This window comes from Ovis canadensis, chromosome 1 (genome assembly GCF_042477335.2).
Source record: "Ovis canadensis isolate MfBH-ARS-UI-01 breed Bighorn chromosome 1, ARS-UI_OviCan_v2, whole genome shotgun sequence".
Classification (NCBI taxonomy): Eukaryota; Metazoa; Chordata; class Mammalia; order Artiodactyla; family Bovidae; genus Ovis; species Ovis canadensis.
The window spans coordinates 219,454,298-219,468,001 of record NC_091245.1 but is presented as its reverse complement, the minus strand read 5'-3'; the positions used below and the strand labels follow the sequence as shown (position 1 = coordinate 219,468,001).

The 13,704-nt window shown below is 40.4% G+C and overlaps 1 protein-coding gene across 15 annotated transcripts in view; it reads right to left on the bottom strand.

The window, feature by feature from the left end:
• Positions 1–13,704, bottom strand: part of TNIK (TRAF2 and NCK interacting kinase) — a 402,112-nt gene that overhangs the window by 62,863 nt on the left and 325,545 nt on the right. For 8 of the 15 annotated variants that reach the window (XM_069560230.1, XM_069560234.1, XM_069560249.1 and 5 more), the window contains exons 14-16: positions 13,188–13,274; positions 11,918–12,106; positions 2,440–2,604 (exon numbers count right to left, since the gene is read on the bottom strand). In XM_069560230.1, the coding sequence (XP_069416331.1) occupies positions 2,440–2,604; positions 11,918–12,106; positions 13,188–13,274 (441 nt within the window). The remainder of the gene's footprint in view (positions 1–2,439; positions 2,605–11,917; positions 12,107–13,187; positions 13,275–13,704) is intronic. The other 7 variants (XM_069560236.1, XM_069560256.1, XM_069560306.1 and 4 more) reach the window with 1 other exon arrangement.

Genomic DNA, 13,704 nt, shown 5'->3' with positions numbered 1-13,704 from the left:
CCTCTTGATTCGGGAGACTGGAATGTTGCTAACTATAGTTCCAAGGAAATTCTCAAAGTCCCTTTCAGCTGAGTGTATGCTTCAACGAGAATAGAACTGTAACCAATCAAATTTATATTAAGGTTGTGTAGGTGCGTGCTCAGTTGTGTTCGACTCTTTGCAACCCCTAGGACTATAGCCTGTCAGGCTCCTCTGTCCATGGGAATTTCCTGGCAAGAATACTGGAGTGGGGTGCCTTTTCCTTCTCCAGGGGATCTTCCTGACCCAGGGATCGAACCTGCATCCCCTGCATCAAAGGCGGATTCTTTACCTCTGAGCCACCGGGGAAGTCCATATTAAGGTTAAATATCATTAAATATATTAAGCATTAACACAAAAACAAAGCCTGTCTTACAAGTATGTACCTCAGTGTTCATAAAAGCATGATTTACAATAGCCAAGACATGGAAAGAACCAAAGTGTCCACTGATAAATGAATAGATAAAGAAAATGTGGTATGTGTGTATACACATACATACATACACACACACACAAACACACATATACACAATGGAATACAACTCAGCTATAAAAAAGAATGAAATATTGCCATTTGCAGGAGCATGGATGGACTCAGAGGTTATCACACCAGGTGAAGTAAATCAAGAAGAGAAAGATAAATACCATATGGTATCACTTATATGTGGAACTTAAAATATGCCACAAATGAACTTATCTACAAAACAGACTCAAAGACATAAAGAACAGACTTGTCATTGCCAAGAAGCACGGGGTGGGGAAGGGAAGGATTGGGAGTTTGGGATTAGCAGATACAAACTATTATATATAGAATGCAAAAATAACAAGGTCCTACAGTATAACACAGGGAACTACATTCAATACCCTGTGATAAATTATAATAGAAAAGATTGTGGAAAAGAATGTGTATATATATGTGTAACTGAATCATATTGCTGTGCAGCAGAAACTAACACAGCATTGTACACCAACTATACTTGAATAAAATAAATTTTAAAAATATGCAGTACAAAACACAAACCTACTTTGAAAAAGAGTCCCTTAAACAAAAACAAAAACTGAAGCTCCTGAAAAATGCTTAATTAGCTGTCTGTCACAGGATATCAACATTTTCATTTCCTAGTCACTTTCACATAGTTTTTAAAGTTTTCTCTCTACTCTCTCCTTTTACAGGGAAAAAGTTTCCTAAAAGGTCAAAGTTAGGGGGTTTTAAAGAGGAACTTTGTGTGTTTTGAACCCACGGATGCTTAGGCCTGAATTCATTATATACAAATAAAAAAAGGCAAGATAAGCTAATTTGGCTAGTACTGAAGAATTTTGGACCTCATATACTAAAGGCATATACTAAAATCAAGAATTCTTGATTGTATCTGCTCTGAAACTCCAGTTCAAATAGCATTACATATATCAAAGGTGACCTCAGAATATCTGTGGGAGTGTAGACAAAGGTGGAGACCTGGAAGAAACTTAAGACGTTTAGGTGAAAACTGCTGCATAACCTTCTTTTTTATGAAATTTCATACTACATCTCAATTCCTATTTCATTTTTGGTTTACACAATTTAAAAAATTCCTTGAAAACTTCTAGAAACTTCCCGCTTATCTAAAAGTGAGTAAATCTTTTCTTTTCCGAATAGCTTATAACAGTGGTTCTGAAACTTTAAAGTGTATCAGGATCACCCGGAGGCTGTTAAATCACAGACTTCCAGCCCCGCCCCTAGAGTTGCTGATCAGTAGTCTGAGTTGGGCCCGAGAATCTGCAGTTCTACTAAGTTTCTGGGTGATGTTGATGCTGCTGGCCCAGGGACCACACTTTTAAAACCACTGGCTTAGAAAACACAATTTTACTTCACCTAGTCCATTTAACTTTTCCAGTTTCAGGCTCACGTCAAAATTCCAAGGAACAAAAGATAATATAACAGTGTATATACACATCAAGCTTCCTTGGTGGCTCAGGTGGTAAAGAATCTGCCTGCAATGTCAAAGACCTGAGTTCGATCCCTGGAGAAGGGAATGGCTACCCACTCCTGTATTTTTACTGGAGAATTTCATGGACAGAGGGACATGGTGGGCTACAGTCCATGCGGTCACAAAGAGGTCTACATAAATTTTAGCTTTGGTAATTTCAACTCACAGGATGCCTATTCTGGACTAGCAGGAACTTCTATGTGTCTCTTGAGAGGCCAATTTACCAAGAAGTGACTGCAGTTAGCTTAAAGTTAAGAATGGTGCTTTTTTCCTTCTCATTTCTCCCTCTATCTTGCACATTTAGTGGGGTCTCCTATCTTACTAGAGATTTGTTATGAAAAGCCATGATTTGGCTGGTCTCATACCCAAAACCATGTTACTACTCCCTGTTACTTTTATTAGACTTTATTGTACACCTTGTTGAAAAATCCAGTGGAATGAAGGGACACTGTACCTGGGGATCAACTGATCTGAGCATGGGGGGTGTCCGAGCAGGCTGAACCCCACTGATGCTAAAGGACTCCGACCGTGGGGGCAGGTTGGGGTCTGATATCCTGTTGGCAACCTTATGAGGCATGGCAGGTGAACTCTGCCGGTTGAGCCTTGACCGTTCTTCTACCTAGAAAACCAAAAAAAAAGAGAAAGTACTTCAATGGATAGAAGCTGATTTATTTCCTAGTCAGGATTTTGTGTAGTCACCTGCACAGCCATTTTGCATCCCTCCAATCAAATCATTTTAGAAAGCCGAAGCTCTATCTGTTCTGCATCAAAAATTTGCAGAAAGCTCTTTTCTGTCAGAGTAAATAACAGCATGGAAAACACATGGAATACTTGAGGCACCACCCTTCCATTATCCATTATCTCATGCTATTCTATTGGCTGAGAATTTGGGACCCTGCTTTTTAAAAGTTTCTCATGTATTAGCTGGTTGATTGGTCCTGTTGATTGGTCACAAATCCAGGGCTCAGTCAGGGAGAGAGGCAACTATGTCAGGTATTACAATTGCTTGGGGAAAATAGAAAATTGCTTTGAGCTGACAAATGAGACAGGAAGGGGAAGAACACAGAAGGGCTGATAAGAGGATGTGCCGAGCACACTCACCCTCCATTGCTTTCTGTGCACTACTCATGGGCAAGTGGGAGTCTTGCTCAATGAGCATGGCTTGTCTTAAACTGACTTCCTGTATCTTTTTTTTTCTCTCCTGAGGGCCTTCTCTTTTCAGGTGTCTCTCTTCCTGTTCCCTAAAATGCACTGCCCCACTGCATTTTTGCCATTCCAGCGTGGACTCCTCTCTCTCTTCCCCCTCTCCTGCCTGTATTTCCACACATGGCGCTTGTTCTTGCTTCCCCTCCTCTCCTCTCCAGCCCTCTGGACACTTCATTCCCTTGTCACTCCCTTTTTTGCAGAGTCTGTCTCAGCCGAGAGGAGATAACTGAACAGAAGTGCTTCACAGGGAAGGCTCAAAGGACCCGGAAAGGCTATCTTTATAGGCAAAAGTCACCCTTAGTACTTATTTGTTGCAGACAATCTGTGGCAGAGGACAAATTATAAAGAAAAAGGTACATAAACAAAATGTACACTGCAAGACATTTAAAATCTTCGACAGCTTTAAAAAGTCTAGCACTTTTCTCCAGATCCACCTGTCCTGTCCTTTATTTCTTCAGGGTCAATTTGACAGTTGTAATTTCCAAACCCATTGGGGCAATAATTCCACCCTGATGCCCATTAACTCTCTTCTGCTGACTCACTATTTTTGTGTTGTAATAGCCTGTTATGGAACCCACATGTGGGTCCTCAAGACATATTTGTATGTAACAGCTAAGATCCTTTATTCATTTTACTTCCTGATTTGCAATAAGTCAAAAGGGCTCCTCTTTCCCATCCTATTTTGAATATTCCTAGAGGCAGACTCCGTCTCATACACAAAGTAAGTCTATTTTTAAAACTCTCAAATTAACTACAAACATGTTAACATGTTAAGATGTGCTACAGTAGAGAAAACCACCCTTCTGCCTCTACACAAGAGCCATCTGAACACCTCTCCCCTGGCCATGGCTATGCATGTATGTGCAACTGACATCCAGCTGACTTTGGTTTTGAAATTCCATGTCTCAGAAGCTTACCACATACCAAATAAGATAATCAGCAAAAAACCAGGGATATAAACCAGAACATGTATACTTTGTGGAAGTGTGTGTATGTAAAAAGTATTACATCAGCAATAATTGTTTAGCTATTGTGTTGAGCAAAAAGAACAAAGCCAGCTCTGAGATGAGAACACAAACAGAAAGTCCTGCAAAGATAGCCCTAGATAAACTGAGACCAAGGCATGCAATGTATTATTTTTCCAAATACTAGACTCTTTAAGAAGAAGATGACTATTTTTAGACCACTGGAATTAGTCAAATATCAGTCATTTTCTTATTTCTAGGGAAGATCATTAAATAGAAAAATCACATGTATAGGTACCTCTCAATATTCAAACCATTGCAGTCTGAGGTCAGAAATCCAAGAGGTTCAATTAATCTTCAGATAAATAATTGTTTATCTAAACTGTAGCCACTTATTACCTGATATTTATGAACCAAATATTGTAAGGAAGTTAAGATATCTGCCATTCTTTTTTTTTTAGCTGTAAAATATCTTTAGACCTTTTTAAATCCACATTCAGAAACAGTACATTAAAAACAACAGCTAAAAAGTCTGTCCCCAAAGATCTCCATTGAACAGAGAAACCATTTTTGAGATGAAGAATTCTTTTGGCAACTGCCAGCAACAAACCTCCAGGAAAGGAAGCAGCTTTGTCTCTAATAGGACCATGGGCCACATATGCCCTAAAACTGTTGTTAGAAATGAGTGGGGCACAAAGAGGGATGCTGATTTTCACAGGCAGTTAATGGGTTTGATTAGTCATGTGTGGATACTGTTGTTGATGTTCAGTTGCTAAGTCATGTCCAACTCTTAGCGACACCATGGACTGCAGCATACCAGGCTTCCCTGACCTTCACTATCTCCCTAAGTTTGCTCAAACTCATGTCCATTGAGTTGATGATACCATCCAACCATCTTATCCTCTGTCACCCCTTTCTCCTTCTGCCCTCAATCCTTCCCAGCATCAAGGTCTTTTCCAGTGAGTTGGCTCTTGGCATCAAGTGGCCAAAGTATTGGAGCTTCAGCTTCAGCAACAGACCTACCAATGAATATTCAGGGTTGATTTCCTGTAGGATTGACTGGTTTGATCTCTTTGCTGTCCAAAGGACCCTTAAGAGTCTTCTCCAGCACCACAATTTGTGTGTGGATATTACTAACGTATTTCCAGTAACATTGCCTATGCCTTCTCTCAATTTGTTTACATACTAAATCCTACCATCAGTCTGTTTCAGTCTTTACCATCATAAAATATATGGTATGAATAATCTATTGTTATACTCTGCAGATTATTTCAGGATGAACCCAATGTGATAAGATTTCCTGGGTTGGAGTTTGTCCCAAGAATCTGAAAATCTGAATAAGTGTAACAGTGAGGCATCAGGCTACTCTGTCTCAAGAAAATCTTGTCCTAAAGTCTTCAGGAAGATAACGCTGTCTGTTGCTTTTGCACCAAAGGAACATCATGAATACTGGAGTAAAGACACCAAATCAAACATCCTAGTAACAGTTTCAGATGGACAAAGGTCTGTCTCCTGATTCATCACATCTTATGTTTACTAATTGAACATTGAGTGAGACAAGAGGTGTTTTTCCCCAGATTAAGAATATATGTGATTAAAAACTGGGTTTCAATGGAGATATATTTCAAGCTTCCTTTTATGATATGATTTAAAAAAAAAATATGAGTCTTCGCTTCAACCTCCTGCTACCAAGATGTAAAATATCTTAAGTACCACCAAAAAAGTGTTCTAGTAGCATTGTATAAAGAATGCCAAGATGCCATTCCATAACAACAGAAGACATCTGTTAGAAAGGAGCTCATACTTGCTGGGATTATCAATAAATATAGAGAACTATATTAGGAGAGAAAGATCAATTTTACCATAGAATCAGGCTTTTTTCTTAATAAAGAATCGTTTTACCATCAAAACTAAAATAACTTTGAATAGGTTTGAATCACTTCTGCAGAAATGCTATACTATTTATTATAGCATTACAGGGAAAAATAAAAAAATAACTGCGGTCTCAGAAATAAGATTCTACTCCAGGCAGGACTGTGTTATCCACTGGGTAACACAGGAATGACATCTAAGCCCTCTGAGATATAAAAGTAGCACAAATACAGAAGACCTGAAAACAAATGTGTTGATTACAAGATTGAAAAAAATTTTCAAAATAAGCAACTATGCTGCAACATGTATACAAGTATAAACATTACATCAACATCAACTGTTAAATTATTTTGTACGTTTGAAAACAACTTATAGCTTCTAATGTCTCACAGAGCAGTAAGAAATGTTATCTGCTGAGAGATTTCAAAACAAAATCATAGAAGTAGTTTTTTAAAATGTTGACAACAAAATATATTTATTGTCATATGGGTGTATTTTAATAACACTTTACTAAATATATGACTGTAGGGTCTGTGGGAGTCTATGTAGGTCTTCAAAGGCCTGCTTAAGAGCTAGTATGTGGTGAACTAAACACAACTGTATAGGAAATTTTCCCCTCTAAGTGGACAAAACATTTGATTTTTGTCTTTATTGGTAGTGCTGGAGGAAGAGAAAGAAGCTCAATGACCTTTAAGTTCTCATTAGGTATTCTGACCCTGCGCTCACTGGGCACATGAAGAGGTGAGTCATGATGTCTTTTGGCAAAACCACATGGGCAGATGGTTACTGAGCAAGACTGGGGCTATCCCTTCTCTGGGGGCACCTTGGAGGACAGAGGAAACACTCATTCCTTGTTGAGTTTGCTCAGGTTCATGTTCATTGAGTCAGTGATGCCATCCAACTATTTCATCCTGCCACGTCCTTCTCCTCCTGCCCTCATTCCTAGGGAATGCTTAAAATGTACTCTTGTGAAAGATAAGGCCCTGGAGTACTTTACCAAGATCTACTCCTAACCAATGACTGCACAAGAAAAGTATAGATCCTCAGGTGAATGGACAACTTAAAAGTAAGGAGGCCAATCTTTAGCAGGCTGAGATGAGCAATTAAAAAGTGTGCATCCATCTCTGGAGAGAGATAAGTGGAGGAGATGGGAGATGCTTGTGAACTGCTCATGTGAAATCCCAACCAGAAACAACAGAGGCAAAACACTTATTCCTTGTGGGCAGCAATAGCCTTTGGAGCAAAAGAGAATATGTTGACTACTTCATTTGCAGTTGCAGAGTGCCTACAGTTTCAATGGCACAGTCACATACATGATTGCCCAGGATCCTCCCAACTTCGAGAGAGAAAGTACAGATGGGTAGGCTATACCCCAGGGAATGAATACTGGAGTAAAGATACCAAATCAAACATCCTAGTAACAGTTTCAGATGGACAAAGGTCACACAGCCTGGAAGTGGAAGAATGAGAACCCAAACGAACTCTTTCCTATTTCCTGCCAGGTCTGTTTCATGCTAAATCTTAAGAGAGATAAACAGAAACTAAGGAAAGATGGGAACATAGCTATAAACTCTCTAGTTATATGAGAACTCATACAAAATAACTCAAATAAAAAGAAAAAAAAAAGTATCAGTGTAGAGCAGAGAAAACAAGTGGAGAAGGAGTCCTTATATACAGGGATTTCCAAGCCCAGTGAACTGATGGGATATAAAGAGACATCTTGGCCCAGCATTGGCTAAATAAAACCATGACCAGATGACTGGCATGTATCACAGAGAAAGAACATGATGAAGTGTTAAAAAAAACTGAAAATGCCATCTCATGCAATACTCATAGATAGAGCATTCTGTTGCTGCTGTGTGTTGGTGAAAATTAAAAAAAAAAAAAAATCGTCAGGCCCCGGTAATCACAAGCCATTATAAGAAACAGGAATCTGTACCATTATAAAGAAAAGGGCATTAAAAGAAAAGGAGTATCCATCTTTCAGAAAGAGCCAGTGCAGGGGGTGGGGGGAGAATCTTTAAATTTTGCTGATGTTTAATAGTATATCATACTGATGTTTTTACAGAGCAAATCTGACTTATATTCCATTCCAAAATGGCAGAGAATTTGAAAGGAGTGAGAATGTCCCCTACTTCTCCTTTTAATGGAGACATTAGTGTTCCTTTCTGGCTGAAATCTGAAAATCAAAGCTAATGTGACGTTTAGGACAACCAGAACACTCAGGGAAAGGATAGAGAAAAGAGTTCAACAAGATTTGCCAACAATGGAGTGTTTCCATTTGTTCCTGCTACATCCGACAAATTAATAAGAAAGGAAATGAGAAACATGATGATGACTTATGTTTCACAAAATGAAGAAACAAAACCAGGAAGGATGAACCATTATAACAACATTACACTGCTAATGAAAAAATGCCGATTTGCTATAAGGAAGAGAAATCAGTGGATGGAAAAGTAATCAAAGAAGGAAAACTCAAGATGATGAGAAGCTGTGGTGGTGTTTTAGCTGCTAAGTCCTGTCTGACTTTTGCGACTCCATTGACTGCAGCCCGCCAGGCTCCTCTGTCCATGGGATTCTCCCGGCAAGAATACTGGAGTGGGTTGCCATTTTCTTCTCCAGAGGATCTTCCAGACCCAGGGATCGAACCTGGGTCTCCTGCATTGCAGGCAGATTCTTTACCAACTGAGGTACCAGGGAAGCCCGGAGGGTATAAAGGTGAGTTAAAAAACAAATATAGGAGCAGATTACAAAAGAGGCAGCTGTAAGTGGAAGATTGCTGGTTGGTGTCTTCAAAGGCATATGGTACAAAAAGGCTCAGAGCCTCTATCACAGGAGACCATGCCATTGCTGCGGCCTTATCCCTGGTGAGGATATTTTCAAATTTATATCCTGGGATTTGGTAAAGAAAATGGCCCTTCTTTTTATACCTCCAAAAGACAGTTAAACCTGGATTCTTTTTATCGATTGATAATTAAAACACCGCTGAGCTAGAAGTTCTGTCTATATCTAAAGTCTTGAAATGTATTTTACTGTTTGGCTACCTTCAACTTCCCTTACCTCCCTACTTAAGAAAAGAAATCTGTGAATAAAGCTCCAGAAAAAAGTTCATACATTGCTGATAGAAGCACTGAAAGATCAAGACAATAAGGATCCTTACAGTCATTTTTATTCCCATTTTAGGAAGTGGGTGTTAAAAAAATGATGAATCAAACTCAGGCAGACAATCATTTGTTTTTACTTGTATACCAGTTGCTATAATCCCCAATTTAGCACTGTCATTCATTCTATCATTTAAATGTTTCATCTTTCTTCTAAAATAGGAACACCCACTCAAAGACTCGGGAACTGCTTCATGAAGAGATAGGTGGTTAGTTGGAAGCTGCACACCCAGGAAGACAGGATTAAATATAAAATCCAAAAAGACGGTGACCCTAGTGGTAAAGGATCTGCCTGTCAATGCAGGAGACAGAAAAGATGCTGGTTCAATCCCTGGGTTGGGAAGGTCCTCTGGAGTAGAAAATGGCAACCCACTCCAGTATTCTTGCCTGGGAAACCCCATGGACAGAGAAGTCTGGTGGGCTACAGTCCATAGGATTGCAAAGAGTTGGACAAGAGTGAGCACACAGGCACACACACACATGTCCACAAGTGCATGAAGCCCCAAAGAAGAATTCCAGCTATCAGGAAGCCAGAGACCCTGGAAGATGTCACCCACCAGAGGTGGGCCAGACTTAGGATGGCCTGGGAACCTGACATCAAGAGTAACTAATGACACAGACATGCTGTTTGCATGCCCATTATCTAACTTTTCTTTACCCTAGGAGCCTGGCCAAGAAACACAGGGGAATTAGGAGGTCTAGAAAACTTCCCTGATGATATCTGCAGAGATGCGCCCCCAGGAATACCATGGCTCCTGAAAGCTTGGCACCCTTGAATTAGTTCTGAGTAGAGAGGACAGGCCAGCCAATTTAACGATGAGGACAGATGGTAACTAGAAGTTAAAATGTTTAAGTGAAAATAAGAATGTGCTGAGTAGCGGTGAAAGGAAGGAAGTGGAAACTGCTTCATGTTTCTTCCCCTTTCCTGGTACATTTGTGTATGAGGGAGCTGCCCAGGGGATAGGAGATTCTGGTATACTTTACAAGGCATCCCAGTCCTCTCCAGATGGTGCCTGGAGGGATCTGTAGGTGTCCCTTTCCTAAACTTATGCTTGGGGCTGGGAGCACTGAAGGACAGGTGGTCATGCATCCCAGAGAGGTCATCTAGCGATGCAGCACTTCTTGGAGGAGACGAACTACTTGTATGGACGCATGAGTTCATGCCCCGAGGTCCACATGGGTCTCCAAGGCCCTTCTTACTTGCAGAAATAGACAGCTGGGGGCTCATCACTTTGGAGATGTTTGGAGAGGACACACAAATGACTTGGGGTCCTGACTCTCGAGGTGGGCTACATCCTTGGGAATGAGATTGCTTTCTTGATCTCACTGTGGTCCTTGAAGCTCCCTGAGGCTTCAGGTGATCTTCAAGACCAAGTCTAATAGGATAAGCTGTTTCATCTTTCTTCTGTGAGTGATGCTCAAACAAGAGTCCTGATCTGGAATCATTAAGTTCTGCAGGTGTTACTGGTATTAACTTAATAGAGGCTAATTTTTCAGCCATCTGCACATCTGCCATGATTAGGAGCTGTGAATCTGCCTTAGCTGAAGGTTTCAGCTTGGCATGGTTTAGCAGTGGAGGAAAGTGGCACATCTCTGCTAGCCAGGAAGCACGTCAGCTGCTGTTTAACAGCAGTGACTCTGCTTAACTGGAAGAACAGATGAGTTGCTAAAGGGTTGGTGCTATATCTGCGGGTAGGATCACAAAACTGAATTACTGACCTGGGGGAAAGAGGCAGTTTTTACAGACATAGGTAAATATAAATCACATTTACAGACTTTAAGGGAAAGTGATCAAAAATGTTCTTTATATCGAACAGAATGATTTTCTCTACAGACTTAGTTTTTAAGTCTTCAAAGAAAAAAGTTACCAGTTTTATAAACAACAGTACACAATCATAAAGGATTTAAACAAAAAGCTTAAATAAAAGACTCTGTAGTTTCAACTCCTCATACACAACCATTTTTTATATTACGACAACATAATTCCAAGCGCTTTCTATACATATGTAAGATAGAACAGAAAATAAAAAAACTTATAAAAATAGGGTCTTATGTAAGAAATCCAGTTCTAGTAATATTGTAGTCTAGATAACTTGAAATAAGCTCTAGCTATAAATATCTGAAGACACTAGGACAAAATGTAAAGTAATATAAATCACTCTGTTGAATGACTAGTTACGCTTACAGGAAAATAAAGGAAATCACTAGGTGTTAACCCTAACCCTTCTTTAGTCTGGTAGTTGAGCAAATGAGGGATCATTCCCATGAGAGTATTTGTAAAAAATATAAATGACCTCTGACCCTGTAAGTGAACCAGAACCACAAGTCTGGGCCAACTGTATCTTCACTGGTACCACAGAAGGATACAGGATATTAGTGACAATACCAACGGTCAGTTTCAGGGTCTAGGTATGGATAGGAAATTATCCTACCTAGAATTCCTAAAGTCTTAAATCACATTCTTCCACTAAAAATCCTCCAGCCACAAACTCAATTGGATTCCAATACAGAAAAAGATCTGCTTCCTGCTGTTACTTACAAAAAAGAACCACAAGTGGATTGCGGTATAGAAATAAGGTAATAGTTCTTCCCAAAACAAAGCATGTGTGTCTCACAAAAGTTATTTCCCAGCTTTGTAGTTTGACTCTCTGTTTCCACAGGAGAAACTCATTCCGGCCCCTACACTCAAGGCAGGGCAGGTGCAGGCTGTGCTTGTTCGCTTGCTTACCTCCTTGGCCCACGCTGGTTTCTCACTAGGACTCATCCCTTCTTTGTAATGATACAGTGGCTTCTTCTCCACAGGCCTCTGCTCCTGCCGCTGATGCTGAAGAGAAACCAAATAGTCTCTCTCTTGCTTTAGTTGCCTCTGTAGCCTTTCTGCTTGTCTCTGTTCTTCCAACTGCTTGCGCTTATATTCCTGTCCAGATCAGGAAAGGAGAATTAAGAAGAGGCTAAATTACCATAGGGAAACCACTGGCCAGTACCAGGGAAGCATGCAATGGAAGCAAAAGAGATGATAAATCACAAAGGACCTTAATACCAACTAAACCACAAGAGGACACAAGGATGAGCCATAGAGATAAGGTACAGCCTTGGGTTAGCATCGACACAGAAGGTGGCATTTAATGAAAACACTACTGTTTTAATGGCAACCCCTACAGAACTCTACCCTTCACAAAGTGACTCGTCCTGGATGAACTGCAACCAAGAAAATGGCAACAATGAGGATGTTTGGACGGTCAGCGCACAACCCCTGTAAGGAACTATCCAATTCCTGGTTTAGTCATTAAACTATTCAAACATGTACAATTTACAAAACAAAATAAGAACCTAAAGATACTGCCTAAATCATCTTTCGTTTGACAAAGCTTAGACTAACAGAAACCATTAGCAAAAACATGTACAGGCTAAAAAAAAAAAAATCACAGTGCCACTGAATAAAAAGTTTAGTTAAAAAAGCAGCCCATTTGGAGAGCAGTGCAATAAAGCTAAGGAAAAAACAAACAAACAAACAAAAACACTTCAAGTGGAAGCTGCCTGAGCAGGGAACACAAAATGTTCCCATCGTGAGGGTAAAACTAATAGTCTGCAAATGAAATATGACTCCAGAGCTGAGTGGTTTCCTACAGATGAGGGATACTCTGCTGTGATTGTATTCCAGCATGTTGCAAATGACTGCGAACATTACTCTGCAATAAACACAGTGGGTCTCAGAAACAGTCTGAACTTGTACTAAGACTGGATTCACGTTGAAGTTTTGCAAACGGCTGGTGTTCATAAAGAATGTGCAACAAGTATATTCAAAGTCGTGACTTGGCACCTTGGGTCAGGAAACTCATTAAGTTCTGGAAGATTTTCCAGGTCTATGAGGCTGGGTGGATCCCCATTTCCTGACTGGCACATTCGAGGAGACCACACACACACACACACACACACACACACACACACACACACGAGATGGACACAGAGCAGACCAGTGGGCTTGGCATTCCCATTACCAGAAGTAGCGCTTGTTCATGCAGTAGTTGCTGCTGTAAGATCTCTAGCTGCCTCTGCTCCTCCTCCAGCTGTCGCCTGATGTACTCCTGGAGAGGCAGGCAGCAGAGAATGCAGAGGAACACAACGAGAGGGAGAGGGAGAGAGAAAGAACCGGTAATTTCAAAGGTGAGGAGAAACTGCCAAGTAAAGTGTGGAAGGAAGGAGGAAAAAAAAATACCCAAACACCTCTTCACTAAACAGGAAAGATACCCTGCACCACAGCAAAAGCACTTCAGTGCAGTCAAAGGCACAACAGCAGCGGACGGAGACAGCTCAATGCTTTGCTGTGACTATCTGGTTTTGAGAACCCAGCTTCTGTTGTTGTTAAAGTATTATCCATATATATTTTTTGTTTTTTGGCCATGTGGCATCTTAGTTCCCAGACCAGGGCTTGAACCTGTGCCCACTGCAGCAGAAGCATGGAGTCTTAACCACTGGCAAGTTCTGAGAACCCAGCTTATTTTAAAACTTTTCATT